General features: G+C 40.5%; 1 protein-coding gene across 1 annotated transcript in view; it reads left to right on the top strand.

Annotated features, from left to right (window-relative positions):
* The window catches only part of LOC115644800, a 33,511-nt gene extending 18,671 nt beyond the window's left edge, over positions 1–14,840 (top strand). Inside the window, exons 6-10 of the mRNA XM_030549269.1 lie at positions 2,336–2,455; positions 7,585–7,710; positions 9,460–9,579; positions 13,446–13,562; positions 14,707–14,840. Of these exons, the coding sequence (XP_030405129.1) occupies positions 2,336–2,455; positions 7,585–7,710; positions 9,460–9,579; positions 13,446–13,562; positions 14,707–14,840 (617 nt within the window). The remainder of the gene's footprint in view (positions 1–2,335; positions 2,456–7,584; positions 7,711–9,459; positions 9,580–13,445; positions 13,563–14,706) is intronic.
* The last annotated feature ends 12,065 nt before the right edge of the window (positions 14,841–26,905 follow it).

Here is a 26,905-nt window from a genome sequence, read left to right as displayed (position 1 = left end):
TCCCTTGCTGCAATTTAAACCCATTGCTTCTTGTTCTATCCTCACAGGCTAAGAAAAACAATTTTTCTTCCTTCTCCTTGGAACAACCTTTTATGTACTTGAAAACTGTTATGTCCCCTCTCAGTCTTCTCTCTTCTAGACTAAACAAACCCAATTTTTTCAATCTTCCCTCATAGGTCGTGTTTTCTAGACCTTTAATCATTTTTGCCGCTCTTCTCTCAACGCTCCAATTTGTCCACATCCTTCCTTATATGTGGTGCTCAGAAATGGACACAATATTCCAGCTGAGGCCTAATCAGTGCAGCATAGAGCAGAAGAATTACTTCTCGTGTCTTGCTTACAACACTCCTGCTAATACATCCCAGAAGGATATTAGCTTTTTTTTGCAACAGCGGTACACTGTTGACTCATATTTAGCTTGTGGTCCACTATGACTCCCAGTTCCCTTTCTGCAGTACTCCCTCCTAGGCAATCATTTCCCATTTTGTTTGCGTGCAACTGATTGTTGCGTGCAACTTCCTAAATGGAGTACTTTGCATTTGTCCTTATTGAATTTCATCCTATTTACTTCAGACCATTTCTCCAGTTTGTCCAGATCATTTTGAATTTTAATCCTGTCCTCCAAAGCACTTGCAATCCCTCTCAGCTTGGTAATGTCTGCAAACTTTATAAGTGTAATCTGTATGCCATTATCTAAATCACTGATGAAGATATTGAACAGAACCGGACACACAACTGATCCCTTTGGGACCCCACTCGTTATGCCCTTCCAGCATGACTGTGAATCACTGATAACTACTCCTTGGGAAAGGTTTTCCAACCAGTTTTGTACTCACCTTATAGTAACTCCATCTAGGCTGCATTTCCCTAGTTTGTTTATGAGAACAAGTATCAAAAACTTTACTAAAGTCAAGATGTACCAAATCTACCACTTCCTCCCTATCCACAAGGCTTGTTAAACTATCAAAGAAAGCTATCAAGTTGGTTTGACACAACTGGTTTTTGACAAATCCATGTTGACTGTTACTTTTCACCTTATTATCTTCTAGATGTTTGCATATTGATTGCTTAATTATTTGCTCCATTATCTTTTTGGGTACAGAAGTTAAGATCATTGATCTGTAATTCCCTGGGTTGTCCTTATTTCTCTTTTTATAGATTGCACTATATTTTCCCTTTTCCAGTCTTCTGGAATCTTTCCCATCTTCCATGACATTTCAAAGATAATCGCTAATGGCTCAGATATTTCCTCAATCAGCTCCTTGAGTATTCTAGGATGCATTTTATCAGGCCCTGTTGACTTGAAAATATCTAATTTGTTCAGTAGTTTTTAACTTGTTCTTTCCCTAGTTTAGCCTCTTCTGATCTTCCTCATTTTCACTGGCATTCACTATGTTAGATGTCCAATCATCACCAACTTTCTTGGTGAAAACAGAAACAAAGAAATCATTAAGCACCTCTGCCATTTCCACATTTTTCTGTTATTATTCTCCCTCCTCCCCATTGAATAATGGGCCTACCCTATCATTGGTCTTCCTCTTGCTTCCAATGTATTTGTTGAATGTTTTCTTGTTACCCTTCATGCCTCTAGCTAGTTTGATCTCATTTTGTGCCTTGGCCTTTCTAATTTTGTCCCTACATACTTGTGTTATTTGTTTATATTTATCCTTTGTAATTTGACCTAGTTTCCACTTTTTGTAGGACTCTTTTTTTATTTTTAGATCATCGAAGATCTCCTGGTTAAGTCACGGTAGTCTCTTGCCATAATTCCTATCTTTCATACGCAGTGGGATAGTTTGCTCTTGTGCCCTTAATAATGTCTCTGTGAAAAATTGCCAACTGTCTTCTATTGTTTTTCCCTTTAGACTTGCTTCCCATGGGATCTTACCTACCAACTCCCTGAGTTTGCTAAAATATGCCTTCTTGAAATCTATTGTCTTTATTTTGCTGTTCTCCCTCCTACCATTCTTTAGAATCATGAACTCTATAATTTCATGATCACTTTCACCCAAGCTGCCTTCCACTTTCAAATTCTCAACCAGTTCCTCCCTATTTGTCAAAATAAAATCTAGAACCGCCTCTCCCCTAGAGGGCATAACCTTCATGGGGGCAGACCTCAGTGCCATTACCGCCATGGGTTACCTTGCAAAGCAGAGAGTCCTTTGGCAAATAATTATCCACTGGCCATCTCCAGTCAGAATACAACTTCTAAGCAATTATAGCAGGCCAGAGAATCCAGCTCATATAATCAAATATCTCATGTAAATCAATTTTAAAGGGAATATTTAAATACAATTTAACTATCGATGATTCTAAAGTATTTTTCTTTCCTTAGAGAGGAAACTATATGAGCTATCCGAAGCAAGAAAGGTTTTGCTTGCAAGTCTGGAATCAAATTTGAAAGATCTGCAACAAGCACAGGCTTTTGCATCCAGCCAACCAAGCTCTATGACTGGTAAGACTCAGACAAAACTGCAGTTGAGTTTTGTGTTGCCATATAAAGGCTTTTTGAGCCTTTATAAAAAGAGCTTTTGCCAGGCTAAGGAGTGCAGGATAGATACTTTAGTAATGTTGTATTGGTAAAGCGGATGATTCTCAGGTCGCGAAAGTTGTTGGGTTTGCAAACCCGTTTTTTACTATTAAAACATTAAACTTAAGTTTGGTTTGAGCTTTGTATGGTATGGTGCTTTCATTGCTTACAATCAGAATGAAATATTTTTAAAGCCTTTTGTCAAGCCCACAAGAAGATAAACATTTGGAAAAGTTAGGTCAAACTTTGTCAACTATTTTCTTTATTCCCTTTCCTTTTAGCTGTATAAAATATTTTAAAAGGAAAATTTCTTTGATAGATTTTTAGGTGGCATTAAAAGCCCTTATTGGCATTAAAAGAATAAGTTGTTAAAGTTTGACCTTGCTTCTTTTTAAGACAAAACAAAACAAATGCACACACAGGGAGAGAGGAAAGATAAATGAGGTTCTGTAACTTAATAAAAATAGTAACTTGAAGGTTAGCTGCTGGAAAAAATGACAGGCACAACATTGTTTCCCAGGGTAAATTTTTACCAGTATTAGCTTTCCTTTGTGAACACCTCAGTGTTATAAGAGATTACTTGTCCTGGGCTGGCTAAACTGGATGCCTATTAGAGAAGTCATAAAGAGAAAGAAGAGTTAGAAAGATTAAAGTGGGGGGAACTGGCACATTAGAGATGTAATAATATTAGGAACCTCAGACTCATATCTCATATATTGCTCAAGATTTAATCAAGCTGATGGATGGTGTGATGCAACTTGGTTCCCCCTCCTTACCCAGTCTGATCAAAGGGTACGTCCAGACTACCGCTGGATCGGAGGGTAGCGATCGATTTTATCAGGGATCAATATATTGCGTCTCATCTAGATGCGAGATATCGATCCCCGAATGTGCTCCCCGTCGACTCCGGAACTCCACCAGAGCGAGCGGCAGTAGCGGAGTTGATGGGGGAGCCACGGCCGTCGATCCCGTGCCGTGAGGATGGGAGGTAAGTCGAAATAAGATATGTCAACTTCAGCTATGATATTCCCGTAGCTGAAGTTGTGTATCTTACATCGACTTCCCCCATCAGTGTAGATCAGGCCAAAGCAACTTTCTGGATTAGGAAAACAGAAGTCCAATATTGTATATTTGTGTGGCCCAGCAGGTGGCAGCAATTGTGATCATGAGGCTAGCTGATATGCAGTGCATTCTCTTTCTTCTCTCAGTACTTTCTTTGTGTAAGCTTAAGATAATTGACATGGAGAAAAACAGTATGCAGAAAGAGGCTGGCAACTTGGTCCTATCAATCAAAACACATATATTGACATCATTCCAATGCCATCTTAGTATGTTGCTATAGCAAATTTGTAACCTCACAAGGAATTTTGAACACTCATTTAGCTTAAGCACATCCAGTTTGTACTAGTTCTTTGTCTCTAACTTTTGTTTATCTTATGAAATGATTATATTAATAGATTCCAAGGTCAGAAGGGACCATGGTGATAATCTAGGCAGACCTCTGTATAACATAGGCCATAGCACTTGCCCAAAATAATTCCTAGAGCATATCTTTTAGAAAAAAACATTCAATCTGGATTTTAAAATTATCCATGCTGGAGAATCCACCACAACGCTTTGTAAATTGTTCCAGTGGTTAATTGCTCTCACTTTTAAAAACTTATGCTGTATTTCTAGTCTGAATTTGTCTAGCTTCAGCTTCCAGCCATTGGATCATCCTATACCTTTCTCTGCTAGTTTGAGGAGCCCATTATTATATATTTGTTCCCAGTGTAAGTACTTGTAGACTATAATCAAGTCAACTCTTAACCTTTTCCTTGTTAAGCTAAATTGAACTCCTTGTCTGTCTCTATAAGGTATTGTTTGCTAATCATTTAATCATTCTTGTGCTCTTCTCTGAACTCTCTCCAAATAATCTTCCTCCTTCTTGATTTGTGGACCCCAGCACTGGACACAGTATGCCAGTAGCGGTCACACCAGTGCCAAATACAGATATGATATAATCTCTCTACTCCTACTTGAGATTTCCCTTTTTATGCATCCGAAGATTGCATTAGTCCTTTTGGCCACAGGATCACACTGGGAGTTCATGGTCAGCTGATTATCCAACACGATCCCTAAATCTTTTTCAGAGTAGTTGTTTGCCAGGGTAAAGTTCCCCATTGTGTAAGTATGGCCTACATTCTTTGTTTCTAAATGTATGTGTGTGTGTGTGTGTGTGTGTGTATAATTTACATTAATGGTTATATTAAAATGCATATTTTTTGCTTGAGCCCAGCTTACCAAGCAGTCCAGATCACTCAGTGTCAGAGACCTGTCCTCTTATTTACCACTTCCCCAATTTTTAAGTCCTCTGCAAACTTTATTAGTGATGATCTTATGTTTTCTTCCAAGTCATTAATAAAAATGTTAAAGAGCATAGGTCAAGAACCAATCCCTGTGGGATCCCACTACAAAATTCAAGGATGATCCTCCATTTCAATTACATTTTGAGATCTATCAGTTAGCCAGCTTTTAATCCATTTCATGTCTGCATTGTTAATTTGTATATCTTTCTAGTTTTTTAATCAAAATATCATGCAGTACCAAATCGAATGCCTTACAGAAGTCTAAATATGTTACATCAACACTATTACCTTCATTAACCAAACATGTATTCTCATAAAAAAAAAGTCGTTACTTTGAGAGGATTTGTTTTCCATAAAACCATGCTGATTGACATTAATTATATTACCCTTCTTTAATTCTTTATTAATTGAATCCTGTATCAGCCACTCAATTGCCCAGGATCAATATCAGGCTGATAGGCCTTTAATAACTCAGGTCATCTTATTTACCACCCTTTCTAAATATTGACACAACATTAGTTTGGTTTCAGGCTTCTGGAATTCCCTACTGTCCCAAGACTTATTGAAAATGAACATTAACAGTCCAGAGAGGTCCTCAACCAACTTTTAAAATTTTCAGATGAAAGTTATCTTGACCTGCTGATTTAAAAATATCTAATGTTAGTAGCTGCTATTTAATATCCTCCTGAAATGCTAGTGGAATGGAAAGAGTTATCATATGATATAGCATCATCTTTTTTTCCCCCCAAATACAGAATAGAAATGTTTATTGAACACGTCTGCCTTTTCTGCACTATTATGGATAATTCTACATTTCCATCCAGTAATGGACCAATACCATTGTTAGAATTCTTTTCATTCCTAATAGACTTTACAAACTTTTTCTTATTGCCTTAACTGTGCTGGCCATATATTTATACTTATGTTCCTTTGCTTCCCTTATCAATTTTCTACAATCCCTAGCTTCTGATGTATATTTATTACTATCAACTTCCCCTTCCATTTAATATATATTTATATTATTTTTATAGCTGCCTTCACTTCCACTTCATGTACATTGGCCAAACCGGACAATCTCTACGTAAAAGAATAAATGGACACAAATCTGGCATCAGGAAGCATAACATTCAAAAACCAGTGGGAGAACATTTCAACCTCTCTAGCCACTCAGTGACAGACTTGAAGGTGGCAATTTTGCAACAAAAAAACTTCAAGAACAGACTCCAAAGAGAGACTGCTGAACTTGAATTAATATGCAAATTAGATACAATTAACTTAGGTTTAAACAGAGAATGGGAATGGTTGGGTCATTACACTAATTGAATCTATTTCCCTATGTTAAGTTCTCCTCACATCTTCTATGGGTCATCTCAATTATCACTTCAAAGGTTTTTTTTGTTCTGCAGATGATAGCTCATCTCAGTCAATTGGACTCTTCCAGTTGGTATGCGTACTTCCACTTTTTCATGTTTTCTATATGTATAAAAATCTCCTGTCTGTGTGTTCCATTCTATGCATCCAAAGAAGTGAGCTGTAGCCCATGAAAGCTTATGCTGAAATAAATTTGTTAGTCTCTAAGGTGCTGCAAGTACCCCTGTTCTTTTCATTTCCCCTCTTAGTCAGGTTGTTTTTTTAACAAATACATCCTTCTTATTTGATTGTGGCTTTTGGGGCATCTAGAAAAGTGTTCTTAAAACATCCTCAGGGCAGAGCAGGAATTGGAGCAGCTGTGGGAAAAAATAAAAATCAGTACTTATGCATTGATCCATGAGCATTCAAGATCGGTTTCTTCTGAGTTGTCAGTGACTCAGAAACAGGTAATGCCATTTTTAACATAGACTGCAATTCCCATTCCTCTTTTGCCCACTTGATACTTTCTAAAATCAAATGATTATAATGTATATAACCTTCCAATCATGGGAATCATCCCACCAGATTTCAGTAATGCCACCTAAATCAAATTTATGCTCATAAATAAGCTATTCCAATTCCTTTTTTGTTACCTTTTGTTTATATAATATGTTGAGATGAATTTTGTAACTATTCACCTGGAAAGATTTAAAGTGCGCAAAGCTTAAACTGGAACAGAAGATTGAGTCAGTAAAAGTTAGTTTTTTAATTATTCCTCTGGGTATCCCATGTAGACTAGTAAGGAAGATAAAGAAAACACTTTTACTAAGTGTGGAATGGAGTATTTACTAAAGAATATGTTGTTCTAACACCAGAAAAGTGTCATATAGGTTGACTACAGTGGTGTATGCTTTAGGAAGAATATGTTTTCTTTTAAATGTTTGCCATTATTTGGTTACTAGATATTTCCCAGCTCAGGACTGTGACAATTCAGATATACACTGAAGGCCTACTTTTGACCATTGCCCGCCTTTGTAGAATGCTGAAACAGATAAAACAATGTATAAGAAGGAAGGAGACTTTGTTTTATTTTTCTAGATGTATTCTTAAATATAAAAACTAGATACAGTTTTTACTGAATGCAACATAATGGTTTATGTGGTTTAATTCTATTGTCTAAAAGATCATTTTAGATTATTGTCTGTAGCAATCGTAACTACCTGTACATAGAGTGGTTATTGCAGAAATGCAGAAGCCCCTGTTTAGTGTTCTATATTTTTGTATATTTCATTTTACAGAGTGTACCTATTCAATATTTTCTCTATTTAATACACTAAAATCTTCCTCTCTCTTTAGCAAGCAAAGTAGATGAGCTAACCAAGAAAAGAGAGATTCTGGCTGCAAAGCTGGAAGAAAATCTAAAGGATCTGCAACAGGCACAGGATTTTGTAACAGGCCAGAATGGAAAAGAGAGATCAAGTGGTGAGTGCAAAGTAAATAACTTACAGTCAGTAAAAATGATGATTTGTGGGTGAGGGAGTCTTCCATGATCCCCTGTGGACTGAATGCTTGAACCAAGAATATAAATTCTGTCATTTTCACTTATGAATACTCAGGGTTAGATCCACAATGGGGAGTTAGACTCAGCATTGCAACATCTAACATTTAGGTGCTCTACTGCCTTTTTGAATTCACAATCCTAAATTAGGTTCCCAGGCTCCTCTCCTTGGGCAGAATTAGGAGCCTAAGAATGTGATTCACAAAAACCAGCACACTGTGTGGGGAGTTTCCTAAGCTGGCAGCTAGGAAGCTGTTCCACTTTGTATAAATACCTAAATATTCATTGGGGCAGAGAGAGAATGAGAGTGATTCTGTAGGCCAGTGGTTAGGGCACTGGGAGACCCAGGATCCAGTCCCTGCTGCAGTGTGTATTTAAGTATTTCAGACAAAGTGGAACAGCTTCAACAAAAGATTGAGACTCACCCCAGAATATACTGTATAGCCAAGTGATAAGGGACTATCCTACAAGGTAATGGGTCTAAGTCCCTACTCCAGTTCAGGCAGAGTAGGAATTAGAGCTTGATCGTCCATATTCTGGGTGAGTGTCTTCTGACTATCTCAGATTAAATCATGCAGTTTTATAAACCATAATGAAGAACAAAGTGAAATGTTTAGGATTGGTAAATGACACTATATGCAACCCATACTGTTAAACGGCCATTAGCCAACCACTGTCCTTTTTGTGGTTTGACAGTGAGGTATATATTTTCCAGAGATAATGTGAAGTACAGTTGTTCTGCATTTGTGAGTGTCTTCAAGGCAAGATGTGAATCGCTTTAGCACCTATGAAATCAAGTTGACAAGTAGTGACATTTGACTCCCAAATATCTTATGAACATTACAAAAACATGCCGATGTTCCTAAACAATGACATTTGTATGGGAAACATATATAGAGGTTTACATTGATATCAACATAGTCTACCAATCTGTTTACCTCAGGCACAGTAGGTCAAATTCAGCCCTGATATAAGTGGGTACACCTATTCCTGTACTCAGTGGAGTTTCCCCATACATATAGAATTGAGTAACTTATGTTTTAAGACTTATGTGAAGTCTGAAAATAAATTCTAGTTGCCTGAAAGACTGTAATAGCTTTTGTGAACACATTACTTTCCATCATTTAAATATATTTGTTAAATTATTGTTAAATGAACTAAGTAAAAAAGAAATCTCTTTTTAGTGTGAACACACATGCAAATGCAAAACATAATGCAACAGCCACCTATCCTGGACCATAATCCAGTGCTGTGTATCCCATCAGTGGGGAAGGTGAAAGGAGTGCCCTAACCACTGGCCTACAGAATCACTCTCATTCTCTCTCTGCCCCAATGATAAACCACCATCTAACTTCTTGAAGAAAATTAAAAAATGATGTCTATGTATTTATAAAAAAACTTGCCTTTTTAAAATTTAATGTCACTCTTTACTGTTTTTATATTTTTTATTTTTAAATTGCTTAAAACTTTTGCCCTTTAAATTTTTGCATCTTGTTTATGTTTTGTCACTCTGACTCCCTTTGTGCTTGAGATGATCCCCTGGTGATAATATTTCTAAAAGATAACTACTGAGCATGTGCTTTAATCACTTCTCAGAGTTAAATGTTTTGGTGTTTGTAACTGCAGTTGCTTAAATATCTATACATATTTTCTTTCCATTGGGCAACCCATAGGCAGCAAAATGGCACATTTAGAGACAAAAAAACTCCTGCCAGAAAGACAACTATTAAGTAGTAAAAGTGCACAGCTGGGCCATACTCTTTCAGCACTCCTGCCTCAAGACCAAAACACTAGTAAGTAAAGAGTTTATAATTTGTTAAATTTATTTAGATGATTTTCTGTTTTCACTTCTTCTGGTCACACCATAGAAAATGAAGAAATACTATAGCTGTGTGACCATATGGTGTTTGGCAGATTTCTCTCTTTGGGAGAGAAAGGGGGACTAAGTGCTACTGGACTAAGAGAAAGTGGGAGGTAATAGGTTCCTAAAGTAGCTACTATGTAATCACAACTTGAAAGTTTTCTATCCTTTCACTGAAAGTTGGATTGTTCCAAAATGTTTCTCTCCAGATAGATAATAGATGCAGTTTGTTGCTTCTGAAAATGCTTTTTAAAAAAAAAAAAAAAAAGAGGAAATTTTAGTCTTGCAGTTATATGGTAGCAAAAACGTTTTTTAAAAAGGTCTAGTTTCTAAAAAGCAAAAATACGAGAGACAAGGTTGGTGAGGTTATATCTTTTATTGGACCAACTTCAGTTAGTGAAAAAGAGAAGCTTTCAGACTTATACAGAGCTCTTCTTCAGGTCTGGGAAAGGTGCTCAGAGTGTCACACCTTCAACAATGAAAGCCTATAGACGACTGTACACACAAGAAACCCACCAATCACCACAGTTACCTTGTCAAATCCAGTAACCATCCCAAACACACCAAGAAATCTGTTATCTACAGCCAGCCACTTGGACATCACAGAATATGCTCTAAGGAGAAAATCTGAGATACACACCGTAATACACTTAAAACAGCCTTCACCAAACAAAGTCACTCCATCAAAGAAGTACATTGCATTATGGAACAGACCACCAAATACCCTGAGATAAGCATGTTCAATATAGAAAAATAATGCTCCAACTGCACACTCCTAGTTGTCACCTACCACCCCACGCTGGACTCCATATGTGATACTGTACCATTAAACAATTACAACCCATACTCAATGAGGATCCCATCCTGAAATAAATCTTTTCCAAACTCCCTTTTTTGGCCTTCAAACCCCTAAACCTCTCCAAGTCATTATCAGAAACAAGCTCCACACAAGCCTGCCAACTCAAAGTGGTAGTAGACTTTGCCATAACAACAGATGCAAAACCTCCAGACATCTCATGGCTACAATGATCATTACCCACCCCCAACACAGCTTTCATGATCCCTGGGTCCAACACATGCCTATCACAACATGCCGTGTACCTCATCCAGTGTACCAACTGCAGTAACTACTATATGGATGAAATGAGACAATCACTATGCTCTCAAATGAACTCACAAAGAAAAATTATAAAAGACAAACACTATTACCTGTGTGTGAACACTTTTCACAAAATGATCACTCCATATCTGACCTCTCTCCTTATCCTCAAAGGAAACCTGAACAACACCTTCAAAAGACAAGCCTGGGACTTAAATTCATAACTTTGTTAGACACTAAAAATCATGGAATCAATAAACACACTAATTTATGGCTCATTACATATAACATAAAAACATTAGAATGGCCATACTGGAATTTCCAGGCTTGCCTTTGGAGCCTTTTTTTAAAAACCAGCATTACATTAGTTATTCTCTAGTCATCTGATACAGAGGCTGATTTAAGTGATAGTTTACATATCACAGTTAATGAGTGAATACCATCTGCTCCTGGTGACTTATCACTGTTTAATTTATCAATTTGTTTCAAAATCTCCTCTATTGACACCTCAACCTGGGATAGTTCCTCAGATTCGTCACCTAAAAAAATGGCTTGAGTGTGTGAGTCTCCCTCACAGCCTCTGCAACAAAGACCGATGCAAAGAATTCATTTAGCTTCTCCACAAAAGCTTTGTTTTCCATTAGTGCTCCTTTAGCACCTTAATTGTTCAATTACCTCACTGATCGTTTGGCAGGCTTCTTGCTCATTTCATCTTGAATAATCTCTTTCATGTTAACTCCTTATTAGGGTTGTCAAACTATTACAAAAATTAATCGTGATTAATCGCAAGATAAAAAATAATCCTGATTAATTGCAATTTTAATCACACTGTTAAACAATAATCAAATGTCATTTATTTTAATATTTTTGGACGATTCCTACATTTTCAAATATATTGATTTCAATTACAACACAGAATAGAAAGTGTATAATACTCACTTTGTATTATTATTTTATTACAAATATTTGCACTGAAAAAAGGATAAACAAAAGTATTTTTCAATTCACCTCATACAAGTACTGTAGTGCAATCTCTTTATCGTGAAAGTGCAATTTACAAATGTATAATTTTTTTTACATAACTACTCAAAAATAAATCAATGTAAAACGTTAGAGCCTACAAGTCCACCCAGTCCTTCTTGTTTAGCTAATTGCTAAGACAATGGGAGATAATGCTGCCTGCTTCTTATTTACAATGTCACCTGAAAGTGACAATGGGTGTTCACATGGTACTGTTGTAGCCAGAGTTGCAAGGTATTTACGTTCCAGATATGCTAAACATTTGTATTCCCCTTTGTGCTTTGATCACCATTCCAGAAGATGTTTCCATGCTGATGACAGGTTCTGCTCAATAATGATCCAAAGCAGTGCAGACTGACACACATTCGTTTTTATCTTTTGAGTCAGGTGCCACCAACAGAAGGTTGATTTTCTTTTTTTGTGGTTTAGGTTCTGTAGTTTCTGCATCACAGTGTTGCTCTTTTAAGACTTCTGACAGTATGTTTCACAACTTGTCCCTCTCAGAATTTGGAACGTACTTCAAATTCTTAAACCATAGGTTGAGTGCTGTAGCTGTCTGTAGAAATCTCACATTGGTACCTTCTTTGTGTTTTGTCAAATCTACAGTGAAAATGTTCTTAAATTGAACAACTTATGCTGGGTCATTATTCAAGACTGCCATAACACAAAACATATGATAGAATGAGGGTAAAACCACAGAGCAGGAGACATACAATTCTCTCCCAATGAGTTCAGTTATAAATTTAATTAATGCAGTATTGTTTTAATGAGCATCATCAGCATGGAAGCATGTCCTCTGGTATGATGGACAAAGCATACAAATGTTTAGGATCTATGGCACATGAATACCTTGCAACACTGGCTACAACAGTGCCAAGCGAATGCCTGTTCTCACTTTCAGGTGAGATTGTAAATACGAAGCGGTCAGCATTATCTCCTGTAAATGTTAATAAATCTGTTTATCTTAGCGACTGGCTGAACAAGAAGTAGGACTGGCTGGACTTGTAGGCTCTAAAGATTTACATTGTTTTGTTTTTTAGTGCAGTAATGTAACAAAAAAAATCTACATTTGTAAGTTGCACTTTCACTATAAAGAGATTGCACTACAGTACTTGTATGAGGTGAATTGAAAAACACTATATTTTTTACAGTGCATATATTTGTAATAAAAATAATAATATAAAGTGAGTACTATACACTTTCCATTCTGTGTTGTAATCGAAATCAATATATTTGAAAATGTAGAAAAACATCCAAAAAGACTTAATAGAATACTAATTTAAATTTATATTGTTTAACAGTGCAATTAAAATTGTGATTATTTGTGATTTTTTTAAAATTGATTTAATTTGTTTTGAATTCATCACTTGAGTTAACTGCAATTAATTGACAGCCCCACTCCTTATGCCAAGCACTCTGTTCCACCTTTTATTTAGCTGTGACACTGAGTATCTTTCTCAGACCTGAAGAAGAGCTCTGTGTACACTTAAAAGTTTGTTTCTTTCATCAACAGAAGTTGGTCCAATAAAAGATATTACTTCACCCATCTTGTCTCTCTAATATCCTGGGATAAACATAGCAAAAACAATACTGCAGATTTAAATCGTTCATATACTGGACTGTCAGAGTTTAAAACTTATCACTTCATTAGTCAAGTTTAAAATCATCTTATCTTTAAGAAAATGACATGGAACAGATAGCATTAAGAAAACGTCTCCTGCTTGCAAATCTGCCTTCAGCTTTTCCAGATATACCTCCACTGCCAAATCTACCACCACTCCAATTAAGCCTCACTGGTAAGTCGAGGACTACTAGAATAAGGCTTTATTCAGATAATGTTTTATAAGATTGTAATTTTTGGAGAAATACAACGGTGGACTATCTTGGGGGTTTTACTCACCCATACTCACATGTACAAGGATGGCACATAAAAACACTTGTAAAATCTAATATAACAAATCATTTCTCAAGCAAGTGTTAACAATTACCCCCTTTAAAACTCGAATGGTTAGCCAATGTTTGTGGACTTGAGGGTTGTTCTAGCTGGGAGTAGAAATTGATGATGGACTCTGGTAATTTCTTTGATGCAGTCTTGTTTATTTACAAGGAATGTTCAAAGTCCTGCTTCTCTGATCACAGGATGAACCAAAACCAGGAGAAAGCTTCCTTGCTTTCAGCACCAAACTCTTTCAGCCAGCTTGTTCAGGCTGTGTGTGTCTAACTTTCCATCTGCTTATCTCTCTCTTTCCTTTCCTTTTCCTGAGTGTTTCAGTGTGCATGCAGTTCCATCAATCAAAGTCTTAATGTCTGCATTTGAAATCCCTTGCCACATGTTTCAGCTTCTACTCAGTTTTCTATAGGCCTATGGTTTTGGGTACTACTGCTATTGTTTCAGCCACCTGATTACAATGGCTTCTTTACATCATTCTGAATGGAAGATAGTGGCCATACCTGACCCATAACAATGCTGTAGCTAGTGTATCTGCTCTGCTTTCTTGAATTCTTAAGGTAAAGTTCTAGTTCAAATTATGATGTAACTAGTGATCAAATATGAACTGGAATTTGTTAATTTCAATGTTCTGGCCAAATTCCATCTCCAGGAATTTCATTCTGTTTAAATTTTCTATGAAACCTCAGTTTGATACAATGTTATTTTTCACAACATGCCTGAAAATGTAGTGTAGTATTGCTGTGTGCTGTGAAAAAGCTATTTTTTTCACTCCACAGATAGCTGCCTTTCAGTCCTTAAAAGTTCTATGTAAATGCCAGGTGGAATTAGATGGCGTCAATTTAAAAGTTACGTATGGGAAGAATAGTATAAAAGTAACTATTAGTATAATTTTCCCCTCTTTGTGTGTTATATATGTTTCAAATTTAGTGAATGATACATTGTTTACATATTTTCTTTGTGACTCATATAATAGTTATTTGTCTCAACAGAGAATGAAATACAAGAATTATTAGACAAAAAAAGGCACCTGCTTACAAGTCAAAAATTCAATCTTGACTATCTATCACAAGCAAAGGCTCTTGCACAGATCCAGTTACAACAAAACAACATCATTGGTAAGTGAAGAATTAACAAATTAAGGATGCACTCATATAAATGTGTAAATTCCACAGAAATGCCATAGACTCCTTTCCTGTGGAATCTACTCCTGATTAAAAACAATCTGCTGTGATGCAATCTTCTGGTAAACCAATGTTTCTCTGGGTTCTGTACCTTTGGCACATTAATGTCATGAGATGGCACTTGTGATGTTATTCAGACTAAGTTTATTTTAGGCTGGCACTCATGCATATTTGAATAACAGAATATAGAAATAACAAAGTCCTACAGTAGTCACTCATTTATGCTGAGATCCTCAACATATTTAGGTGCCTTCAATTGGAGTTATGTGCTAAATATCTTTGAGTCAGGGCCTTACTCGAGAGTACATTGACAGGGAAATAGACCATGTTTTTTAGTGCTTTGTCCAATCCCTTTAGAAATAGGGATCCATCATTTCGTTTCAGAAAGTATTTTTGCAGTATAATAGATTTTACTTTTGTGAGAACTCTGTCCTGATTTAATCCACTCATATTGCAACAATGACTAGTGTGGTCATATTTGATGATTGACTTAGAAAATGAGCAATATCTGGATCTTCATTTTCAATTGTTTGTCCATGTAAATTCTGTTTCTGGGAGTCTGCACCTTATAGCCACAAGATTGGTTTCTTTTGTCCAGCAGTTTCCATTGGGGTTGCATCTGTGCCATGTGTACCCTTGTGCAGCCCTCACCCCTGAGGGCATAAGGGAGGAATATGTCCCAAAGTTCTTTCTTATTGCCTATGGCAATGAGATGGAACTTAGCACTGCCAATCTGCTACCCTGTAGCTTTTTTTCTTTCTTTAATTAATTAGTGTAGTTGGGCTAATTAATAGCATTACTTACTCCATTTTAGCACATTGGCAAAAATAAATGAATAAAATAATTAGTTGATAGAATCCCCTTGGTACTAAGGCCTCAGTTTCATTGTTGAGGCAAAGTTCTTAGGGTTGATTCTTCTTCAGGTGGTTTCAGATGTGTAATCCACTCAGGTATGTGTGTGCCCAGCACACCAAAGTCAGATAACTTTGCTTAGCAGTACCCATTGGGACAGCACCTATACCTTTTGGTCTTCATAGTGCCCTCCCCCCAATAGCAATACAAGTCCGGCATGGACCAACCTCCTTCAGCTGCTTCTTGTCCCCTGTGGCTCGAGTCACAGTGTTCAGTGTGGTCTCTCACTAATGTTCTTTATCACAGTGTTTCTGTGATTTTTTCTGTAAATAATTAAGTTTAGATATACCTTTGGATTTAATTTAGCTTAGTGTAGTTTGTAGAATCTTCCAATATGTGAGATAGAGCTGGGCCGTCAAATGGCTCTCTGGTACCAATGCCTGATCAAAGGCTCTATACTACGACTAAGTGGGTATTCACCCACGAAAGTACATGCTCCAATATGTCTGTTAGTCTATAAGATGCCACAGGACTCTTTGCTACTTTTACAGATCCAGACTAACATGGCTACCCCCCTGATACTAGGCTCTATACTGTTGACTCTGTTACCACTGTGGGGCATCTGTTGAGTCCGGTATGAACGACATTGGTATTGACACTCTGTCTCCACACTACTGCTGTATCAGGCAGCAGTGGACTTGCTGTGCCACTTTATTCCTGATTTACTACTTATTCAAGAACATTAGACTGTGGCGGCTTCATCTTTGGTGTCTCCGCATCTCCTAAATGTCTGACTTATATTGTCAGCACTGTTATCAGCACTGTCTAATACCCTGGGTTACAGTTGGTTTCCTGTTTGGAATCCCTGGGAGGTTCCTTGTTGTCTGAGGTACCAATTGTCCACTCAGTCAGGACTAGATCACTAGTTCTGTGGGTGGTCTCTGTGGCTGGGCCACCTGTGCTACAGACAAAGGCAGCGGGGGCTCCTTTGGGTTGGTGCATCCTGAACCCTTGATGCAGTTAAATGTGTCATGACTGGGATGCAGGCAATCTGACCTAGTGGTTAGAGGAGTTGTGAGTCAGGCCAGGTCAGATACCAGGATGTCAGAGTCTGAGACAGGACAAGAATCAGATGTCAGGAGCCAGGTAAGGTCAGGTTACCAGGAGATAAGCTGCATCAGTAGGAGCAGGTATCACAGGGGAAGAGATCCAAGGCAGGAAGAACCGAGTTGCATGTATTCCTGTTCCTGTGCTGGATTTATATGAAAGCTGTGAACCAATCAGCACTGGAACCCCTAGCATTCTGCCAATCAGATTCCAGGACTGGACTGGATTCTGGTTCTTCCTGCTCTGTTGGAGTTCATCTTCTGTTCTGGCTACTGTTAGGCAGTCCCTGAGTGGCAGGTTGAAATTTACTAACTCCTAAGAGCCTAAACGATCAGGGTTTGAGACCTGTAGTCCCTGACATCACCTTGTCCTCAAGAGGTGCCCTCAGGATGATGTGGGACTGGGCTTTTCAGGGTGATTCCAATGGCATGCTTCAACAAGGGGTGGGTGGGGGCTGTACATTTTCCGCAGGTTCCCAGATGCACCCCTCAGGACCATAGCCATCCCTGTCAACAAGATACTAGAGCCTGCCACAGTTACATTTATAGCCCAGGATTTTGTGGATCATGTATTCCTCGTTGCCCTGGACTCTAACATAGAGAGCAACATACCAGTCGTGAACATTTCAACCTCATCTCCTTACCTTGGGGACAGGCTGCCTTGCTTCTACAGTGCTTGGGAAACCATAACTACGAACAGCTGTGTCCTAAGCATTTTGGGATTACACCATACAATTTCTGTGCATTCCCCTACCCATTCCACTACCCTCTCTCTTTTCAGGGACTTCTCTCATGAGCCATTATTTCTTCAACAGGTCCTGACTTTGTGTGCTCTGGGAGCTTTAGAGGAAGTTCTCTTCTTCACTGGGAAAGGGAATCTACTCTTGGTATTTCCTGATTCCCAAGTCCAAGGGAAGGGTGAAACCCATCCTCATTCTTTGCAATCTCAACAAACGCATCAAGTATATGAGAGTCTGCATGGTTATTCTGTCTACTATTCTTCCCACATTGACTCACAATGACTAGCGTGTTGCTTTCAATCTTCCCTGTGGGGATCTTCCCAGGCCACAGAAATGCCTGAGAGTCTTTGTTGCCAGTCAACACTATCAGTACATAGTTCTCTCCTTTGGCCTATCAGCTCCATGTTTTTTTACCAAAAGCATGATGGTGGTAATAGCTTTTCTCAGAAAGAGGGAAATTCGTGTCTTCTCGTACCAAGATGATTGGCTAATGAGAGGCAGATCAGAGGAATGAGTCTTTGGTCTTGTCCAGTTCACACTGAAAATCTTTCATCAATCTGGATTGATTCTGAACAAAGCAAAGTTGACATTGACACCAACTCAAAAATTTGAGTTCATAGGTCCCTACTAGATTCTACAAATTTGCAGGCCTTTCCACCACACAAGCAATTCCAGACAATTCTGTGCCTTTGCCTGGATCTCCAATCTCACCCTTCAGCAATGGTCTGTGTATGCCTGAAGTTACTCGGACATATGGCTGCATGCACGTATGTGATTCAGCATGTAAGATTGTGGCTTTGTCTGTTAAATCATGGTTGAAGTTGGTCTATCGCCTGAGCTGCCAGTCATTGGACAAGCTTTCCCGAGTTCCTCCAGAAAATCTGGTCTCTCTACAATGGAGGACAGAACAGAAAAATGTATACAAGGGTGTTGCCTTTGCCTGCCCTCCTCTGTCCAGAACTGTAATCACTTATACCTGCACAATAGATTGGGGAGCAAATCTAGGAACATTAAAGGTTCAGGGTTTGAGGTCGGAGCAGGAAGTGTCATGTCATATCAATGCCCTGGAGCTTCGAGACATTTACAATGTGTCTTGTGGCTTCTGGAATAAGATCAGGGGAGCAGTGGCTCACATACTCACCAACAGGGTTAGGGTTGCAGTTGCGATGACTGGGAGAACCTCATGGTGGTTTGCTTGCCTAGTGTGAAGGCTGAGGATCTGTCAAGACATCTGGATAGACTTATGTTTAGCGCTGGGGAGGTACTGGTGGTTGTGGTACATGTAAATACCAATGACATAGGGAAGGATAGGAGAGAGGTCCAAATTTAGGCTGCTAGGTAAGAGATTGAAGTCCAGGACCTCTATGGTAGCATTCTCTGAAATGCTTCCAGTTCCATGCGCAGGGCCAGTTAGACAGGCAGAACTGCAGGGTCTCAATGCGTGGATGAGATGATGGTGTAGGGAGGAGGGGTTTAGATTTACTAGGAACTGGGAAAACTTTGGGGAAACGAGGAACCTATACAGGAAGGATGAGCTCCACCTAAACCATAATGGAACCAAATTGCTGGCACTTGAAATTAAAAAGGTCATAGAGCAGTTTTTAAACTAATGGCTGGGGGGAAGCTGACAAGTGTGGAGGAGCATGTGGTTCAGACAGAAACATCTCTTAGGAGATGATTAATGGAGATTCTCTATGTTCTAAGGAGGAGGAGAGAATGAAAGATGATAAAATACAGGTGGGATCTGATGAGAAACAGTCAAATGAGAAAGAGGTCCATTCAATTATATCATATAATGGCAGACAGCTAAAAAGTGACAAGTTTTTAAAGTACTTATTGTGATGGGGCAAGGCCAGATGGCTACAGTAAAGTACTGAGAAACAGGTATGTTAGCCCCAGGCTAAACAAATCCCTAGGACCCTGGTAACCAAATGGCAGTTGCTCCAGGTTAATCAAGGCACCTGGGGCCAATTAAGATCTTTATAGAAGGCAGTAGAGATAACTACTTTAATTAGAACACCTGCAGCCAATCAAGGCAAGCTAATAAGGGCACCTGGGTTTAAAAAGAAGCTCACTCCGGTCAGGCAGGAAGGAGCCAGAGGAGAAGGAGCGTGTGTGAGGAGCTGGGAGCAAGAAGGCAAGAAGCTGAGAGTGGGAGAGTGGACTGCTGGAGGATTGAGGAGGACAAGCGTTATCAGACACCAGGAGGAAGGTCCTGTGGCGAAGATAAAGAAGGTGTTTGGAGGAGGCCATGGGGAAGTAGCCCAGGGAGTTGTAGCTGTCATGCAGCCGTTACTGGAGGCACTATAGACAGCTGCGATCCACAGGGCCCTGGGCTGGAACACGGAGTAGAGGGCGGGCCGGGTTCCCCCCAAAGCTCCCAACTCCTGATCAGACACAGGAGGAGCTGACCCAGACTGTGGGTTCCACAAGAGGAGAAGATCAATGAGGTGAACAAATCCGCCAATAAGCACAGGACCCACTAAGGTAGAGGAGGAACTTTGTCACATTATATACAAATGCTAGAAGTCTATATAATAGGATGAGTGAACTAGAGAGTCTCGTATTAACTGTGGATATTGATATAATAGGCATCACAGAAACTTGTTGAAATGAGGATAGAAAATGAGACACTCTAACACTAAGGTACAAATTGTATCAGAAGGACAGAACAGGTTGTGCTGGTGGGGGAAATGCACTATATGTGAAAGAAACATAGAATCAAATGAAGTAAAAATCTTAAATGAACCAAGCTGTACCATGGAATCTCTAGGGATAGTAATTCCATGCTCTAATAACAGTATGGATATATTACCGACCACCTGACCAGGATGGTGATAGTGACTGTGAAATGCTCAGGGAGATTAGAGAGGCTATAAAAATAAAAAAGCCTTGATAATAGTGGGGGATTTCTACTATCCCCATATTGACGGGGTACATGTTGCCTCAGGATGAGATGCAGAGATAAAGTTTCTTGACACCTTAAATGACTGCTTCTTGGAGCAACTAGTCCTGGAACCACAAGAGGAGAGGCAATTCTTGATTTAGTCCTAAGTGGAGCACAGAATCTGGTCCAAGAGGTGAATATAGCTGGACCGCTTAGTAATAATGACCATAATATAATTAATTTTAACATCCCTGTGGCGGGAGAAACACCACAACAGCCCAGTACTGTAGCATTCAATTTCAGAAAGGGGGACTACACAAAAATGAAGAAGTTAGTGAGACAGAGGGAACCCCAAGGCCTTTAATTCCCCCCTGCAGGTCCGGCAACCGGGCTGGGGCCGAGATTTAAAGGTCTTGGAGTTCCCGCCGCTGTGGGGAGCCCCACACCCTTTAAATCTCCCCCACAGCTCCAGCAGCCAGGCTGGGGCTGGGATTTAAAGGGCTTGTAGCTCTCTGCAGCAGCAGAGCCCCGGGCCCTTTAAGTCAACCCGGATCCCTGGTCTTCAAACCAATTTTGAGGATTTCAATAACTCAGTCCTGGGACAGGGGTTGTTATAAAATTGGATGGGTGGGGTTCTGTGGCCTGCCTTGTGCAGGAGGTCAGACTAGATGATCAGATTGGTCCCTTCTGACCTATGAGTCTATGAGTCTATGAGTTAAGTACCAAGCGGACTGTGAAGAGCTACAAAAGGATCTCACAAAACTGGGTGACTGGGCAACAAAAATGGCAGATGAAATTCAGTGTTGATCAATGCAAAGTAATGCACATTGGAAAACATAATCCCAGCTGTACATATAAAATGATGGGGTCTAAATGAGCTGTTACCACTCAAGAAAGAAATTTTGGAATCATTGTGGATAGTTCTCTGAAACCATCCATTCAGCATGCAGCAGCAGTCAAAAAAGTGAACAGAATGTTGGGAATCATTAGGAAAGGTATAAATAAGACAGAAAATATCAAGATCACATCTTGAATACTGTGTGCAGATGTGATCTCCCCATCTCAAAAAAGATATATTGGAATTAGAAAAGGTTCAGAAAAGGGCAACAAAAATTATTAGGGGTATGGAACCGCTGCCATATGAGGAGAGATTAATAAGACCGGGACTTTTCAGCTTGGAAAAGAGACAACTAAGGGGGCATATGATAGAGGTCTATAAAATCACGACTGATGTGAAGAAAGTAAATAAGGAAGTGTTATTTATTCCTTCTCATAACACAAGAACTAAGGGTCACCAATGAAATTAATAGGAAACAAAAGGAAGTATTTTTTTCGTACAACACACAATCAACTCCATGGAACTCCTTGCCAGAGGATCTTGTGAAGGCCAAGACTATAACAGAGTTCAAAAAAGAACTAGATAAATTCATGGAAGATAGGTCCATCAATGGCTATTAGCCATCAATGGCTGTTTTGCCAGAGGCTGGGAATGGGCAACAGGGGAAGGATCACTTGATGATTACCTGTTCTGTTCATTTCCTCTGAGGCACCAGGCATTGGCCACCCAGGATACTGGGCTAGATGGACCTTTGGTCTAATCAGTATGGCCGTTCTTATGTTCTTATACAGCAATACTACTGCAATGTGTACAAGCAGGGAGGAGCCTGCTCCCACCAGCTTTGTTAGGAAGCAATAAAGTTTTGGCACTTCTGCATTAAGGAGGACATCAGCCCCATGCCGGACTCTCAAAATCTGTTGGCCAGCCATCTCCCCAGGACTTTCTCCAACGATCATGAATAAGGATAGCATTATGTCATGGAGGTCATGGATTCCATTACTTCCATAGACCTCTGTGACATTTTCCACTTCAGCCCCAGAGTAGTGGGACTGGAGCTGTCATCTGATGAAGGCCCTGGAGCTCCAAGCCGCATTGGGCTGTGGAGGGATCCGAGGTGGTGAGAGGACCCACAGCAACGAGCTGTCGGCTACGGAGCTCTCAGCTGCCATGGGGGGTGGGAGGACACCGCAGTTCCCAGCTGCTTGCTCCAGAACTCTGAGCATAGGTGGTGGGAGGACCTCAAATGATGGGAGGTCCCTGGAGCTTCCTGCTGCCATGGGTGGCAAGGGGCCCCAGAAGCCCTGGTGGGCTGAGCCATGGCAGGCTGTGGAGGGATCCCAGGTGGTGAGGAGACCCCACAGCTCCAAGCTGCCGGCCATGGAGCTCTCAGCTACCATGGGGGTAGGAGGACACTGCAGTTCCCAGCTGCTGGTGCCAGAGCTCTGAGCTTGGGTAGCGGGAGGACCCTGGATGATGGAAGGCCCCTGGAGCTTCATGCCACCATGGGTGGCAGGGAGCCCCAGCAACTCTCAGTTGTCATGTGCAGTGGGGCACGCCACAGCTCTGAGCCACTGGCCCCGCAGCCCTGAGCCACCACTGTCAGTCAGGAGACCCTGGAGCTGTCAGACACAGTGATGGTGAATGCTGGACTTTCCCTCCTTCTCTCCTGCAGCAGGGCCTGGGCTCTCATCTCCCCATCAGCTCCATTTTGTCAGTTATTTTTAGTAGAAGTCGGGGACAGGTCACAGGCTTCCATGAATTTTTGTTTATTGCCTGTGACCTGTCCCTGACTTTTGCCAAAAATAACGGTGACAAAATCTTAACCTTAATCACGAGTGGTCTCTAAAGAACAGTGTGATGAGGTTCATTTTCAGGATTGAGGCATCCTGTTGGTTAACTTATTTTCAACAAAGGACAATAAGAAATGCTGTCAATTTTATTGCCAAGTGGGACTCAGTTCAGGCTCTCTGACTGATGCCTTCCATCTGAACTGGGGAACAGAGCTGATGTATGCCTTTCCCCCATCCCTTTAATCTCTCAAGATATCCTCAAACTAAAGTTGGACTATGCCAAATTAGTACTTATTATGCCAGCTTGGCCAAGACAGTGTTGGTTCTCTGACCTTCTCAATCTGTCTGTTTGACCTCCCAAATTGCTTCCTCTCTTTCCTGACGTAGTGAGTCAGCCCCATGGTCAGGCTGGTCAACTGTTACTGAGCAGTCATGGTATGGATAGGACATGACTAGATGAGGAGGAAAGGCAATGCTCAGAAGCATTTCAGAGGAACCTCCTTAATAGTAGAAAACCATCTACTAGGTCTGTTTATTTGGCTAAGTGGAAACATTTTTTGGTTTGATCAATGTCTGAGGGCATTCAACCCATATTCAGGACATTTTGGACTACCTGTTACGTTTGAAGTCCTCGGGTCTAGCTCTTAGTTCTTTGAGGGTTCACTTGGCAGCAATCTCAGCATTTTGTCCTCTGATCCAAGGAACATTGATTTTTTTCAAAATTCATGATAGTGAGATTTCTGAAAGGTATTGTCTGCCTGTTTCCACCTGTGAAGGAAATGGTCCCATTGTGGTACTTTAGCACTGTGCTGGTCATCCTCATGGGTTCTCCATTTGAGCAGACAGTAATCTGCACATTGTCTTTCAGTTCCCAAAAATACAGCCTTTCTTGTGACTATAACATCTGCAAGAATAGTCAGTAAATTACAAGTCTTAATGACAGAACTTCATATAGTTATTTCTTCAAAGACAAAGTGTCCTCACATCCACACTGAAAGTTTTGTTCAAGGTGGTTCCACAGTTTAGCATTACCCAGGTTATTTACTTGCCTGTAGTCTTTTCTAAGGCAGCTTTTGCCAACAAAACAGTGGAGGTGTACACACTACAAAGCTACTTTTGGCAGCAAAACTCTGCTGTTTAGCTGACAAAATGAAACCACCTCAACAAGAGGCATAGAGCTTTTTGTGACAAAGTTAAAACAACAAAGCATCAGTGTAGACGCTGCCGTTCATTATGTTGCCATAACTGGCCTCCCCCAGTATCCCACAATGCCCTCTGTGACCTTTCTGTTCACTGCTTTGAACTCGGCTGCCCTGCATCTCGCTATGCAGGCATGCACCCCTCCCTTTTCAAAGCTCTGGGAAGCTTTGACATTCCTCAGCCTGGAGAGCTCACAAAGCTGCTGAGGACACCACTCCTGGTTTTTGAGGAGGCTGTGGGAGAACTCGGAGGGAATCACGGAACCATTAATGTGGAATCGGCAGGCAGAGTGGGCTGCTGCTGTGGGGTGCGGGGTGGGGAGAGACTGCTGTGCTGCACAGAGCCAGGGGCTGATATGTGTGGGGTGCCCCTCTCCCCCGACTCAGGATTGGTTGCTAAGGCTGCTGTCTGAACTTGAAGAGACAGCATGCCAACACACTCACTCGCCCCCAACACACAGTCTGTCTGTCTGTCTGTCTCTCTCTCTCTCTCACACACACACACACACACACACACAACCTGTCACACACTCTTCCTCCTTCCCCCGCACAAACACTTTAGTTGAAAAGCAGCTGACAATCTAGTGGGATGCCCATGGAAAAATGTGATTAAGAAACTCACATCATGTGACACTGTACCTGCTCCATGAGGCATTGCAAATCCTTCCCAAAGCATCCTGCAGCCAGTTGTACAAAGGGTTAGCTACCCACAGTGCACTGCTCTCTGTGTCGATGCAAGAGCTGCTAATGTGGATGCATTATGCTGACAGAAGGAGCATACCGTGACATGCAACAGCGGTTTAATTAAAGCGCTTTAATTAAAGCAGCATAACTTTTGTTGACAAAACCGTAGTGTAGTTAAGGCCTAAGACACTCAAACACGGATGAGCAGCATCTCTGTGCATTAGATGTGAGATGGTGCTTGGCAGTCTATCTGGAAAGAATGAAACCATTTTGTTCATCACCTTGACATAGTCTTTTATGTGGATTGGATGAAAGGTCAGTTGGTCTTCACATATACAATTTCCATGTGGATAACTTCCTGTATTACCATGGTTTATGGAGTAGTTCTGACTATGCCTCCATGGGCATTATAGGCTCATTCAACAAGAGCCCAAGCAATATTAATCACATTTCTCAGCAATGTTTCAATATTGAACATTTGCAGGGCTGCTACATGATCTTCCATGAATGCTTTTACCAAACATTATGCTAGTACAATGGCATCTAGGTCAGATGCAAACTTTGGGAAGGCAGGTCTGCAGTCATTGTTTAAGTAGACCCCAAGCCCCACTGTCTACTGCATCTGATTGTAAGTCACGTGCGTGAAATACATATCCACAACCACCTGAAGAAGAAAAGGTGGTTATGTACTTGTATTGTAAATGTTCTTCAAGATGTGGGTGTGGATGTGTATTCCATGACCCCTGCCCCTCCATCCCCCATGCATTGGCATCTCCAGCTTTGGATTCTGGTGCAAAGGAACTGAGAGGGGATGGGGCCGTGCCAACCTTATATAGACATTGGAGGGGCTATGAGGGTCAGAGGGCACTAGCACCATCCCAACTAAGCAAAGTTCTACAGCTTCGGTGCACTAGGCATACACATGCCTGAATGGAATACACGTCTGCACCCCCATCTTGAAGAACAACAGTTACAATACAGCAGCAAAGAATCCTGTGGCACCTTATAGACTAACAGACGTTTTGGAGCATGAGCTTTCGTGGGTGAATACCCACTTCCTCAGATGTATTCACCCACGAAAGTTCATGCTCCAAAACGTCTGTTAGTCTATAAGGTGCCACAGGATTCTTTGCTGCTTTTACAGATCCAGACTAACACGGCTACCCTCTGATAAGTTACAATACAGGTAAGTAACAATCTTTTGCCTGCTCATCCTGTGATACTTTAATACTTCTAAACAACAGGGACACTAAATGCCTGTTTTGTCTGGGAGAAAGCCACATCCTAGATAGTGAGGTATGCCAATCTTAAGTTGTTGCTGTTGGAGTGTTTTCTTAAAGGTACCTTGAATTCAGAGAGCTGTGACTTACACAAGGGACATTCCTTTCAAAAGTCCCATTCTGCCAGTGTGACTTAACTGTACCCCTAGAACCCAAGCTTCTACATAACTCCTCACCTGAGGGGCATTGATCCACCCAGGTCCCCATTGATCAACCTGTAACTTCTACTGACCATGGCAGGAAGGAGTACTGTTTCAAGACTGGTTCTCAATGCTGATATTCAATGCTCAGTCCTCTAAGACTGACTCTCAGTCTTGGTATTGACAAAAAAGACAGAAGAGCCACTATAAAGGTTCTACTACAGTTCCATCCTTGAAACCTGACCATTAGCAGAGATCTTGCTCTGGCTTTGACACGAACATCAGGCTAGAGATTTGGCACCAACTACATACTGATCATCGTTGCCACAGATTCCAGTCTTTGACTGCCCTTCCTTGACACACATGTCCTCAGCACATATGTCCTTGGCACTGGTAGGTTCCATGCCATTACCCACCACATCAATACCCTTTGTACAAACCTTTATAGCACTGACTGCCTTCATAATATGCGGGAACTTTACCATTACTCC

Source organism: Gopherus evgoodei, chromosome 2 (assembly GCF_007399415.2).
Source record: "Gopherus evgoodei ecotype Sinaloan lineage chromosome 2, rGopEvg1_v1.p, whole genome shotgun sequence".
Taxonomy (NCBI): Eukaryota; Metazoa; Chordata; order Testudines; family Testudinidae; genus Gopherus; species Gopherus evgoodei.
The sequence above is the reverse complement of the archived record's forward strand: the minus strand, read 5'-3'. Positions and strand labels throughout refer to the sequence as shown.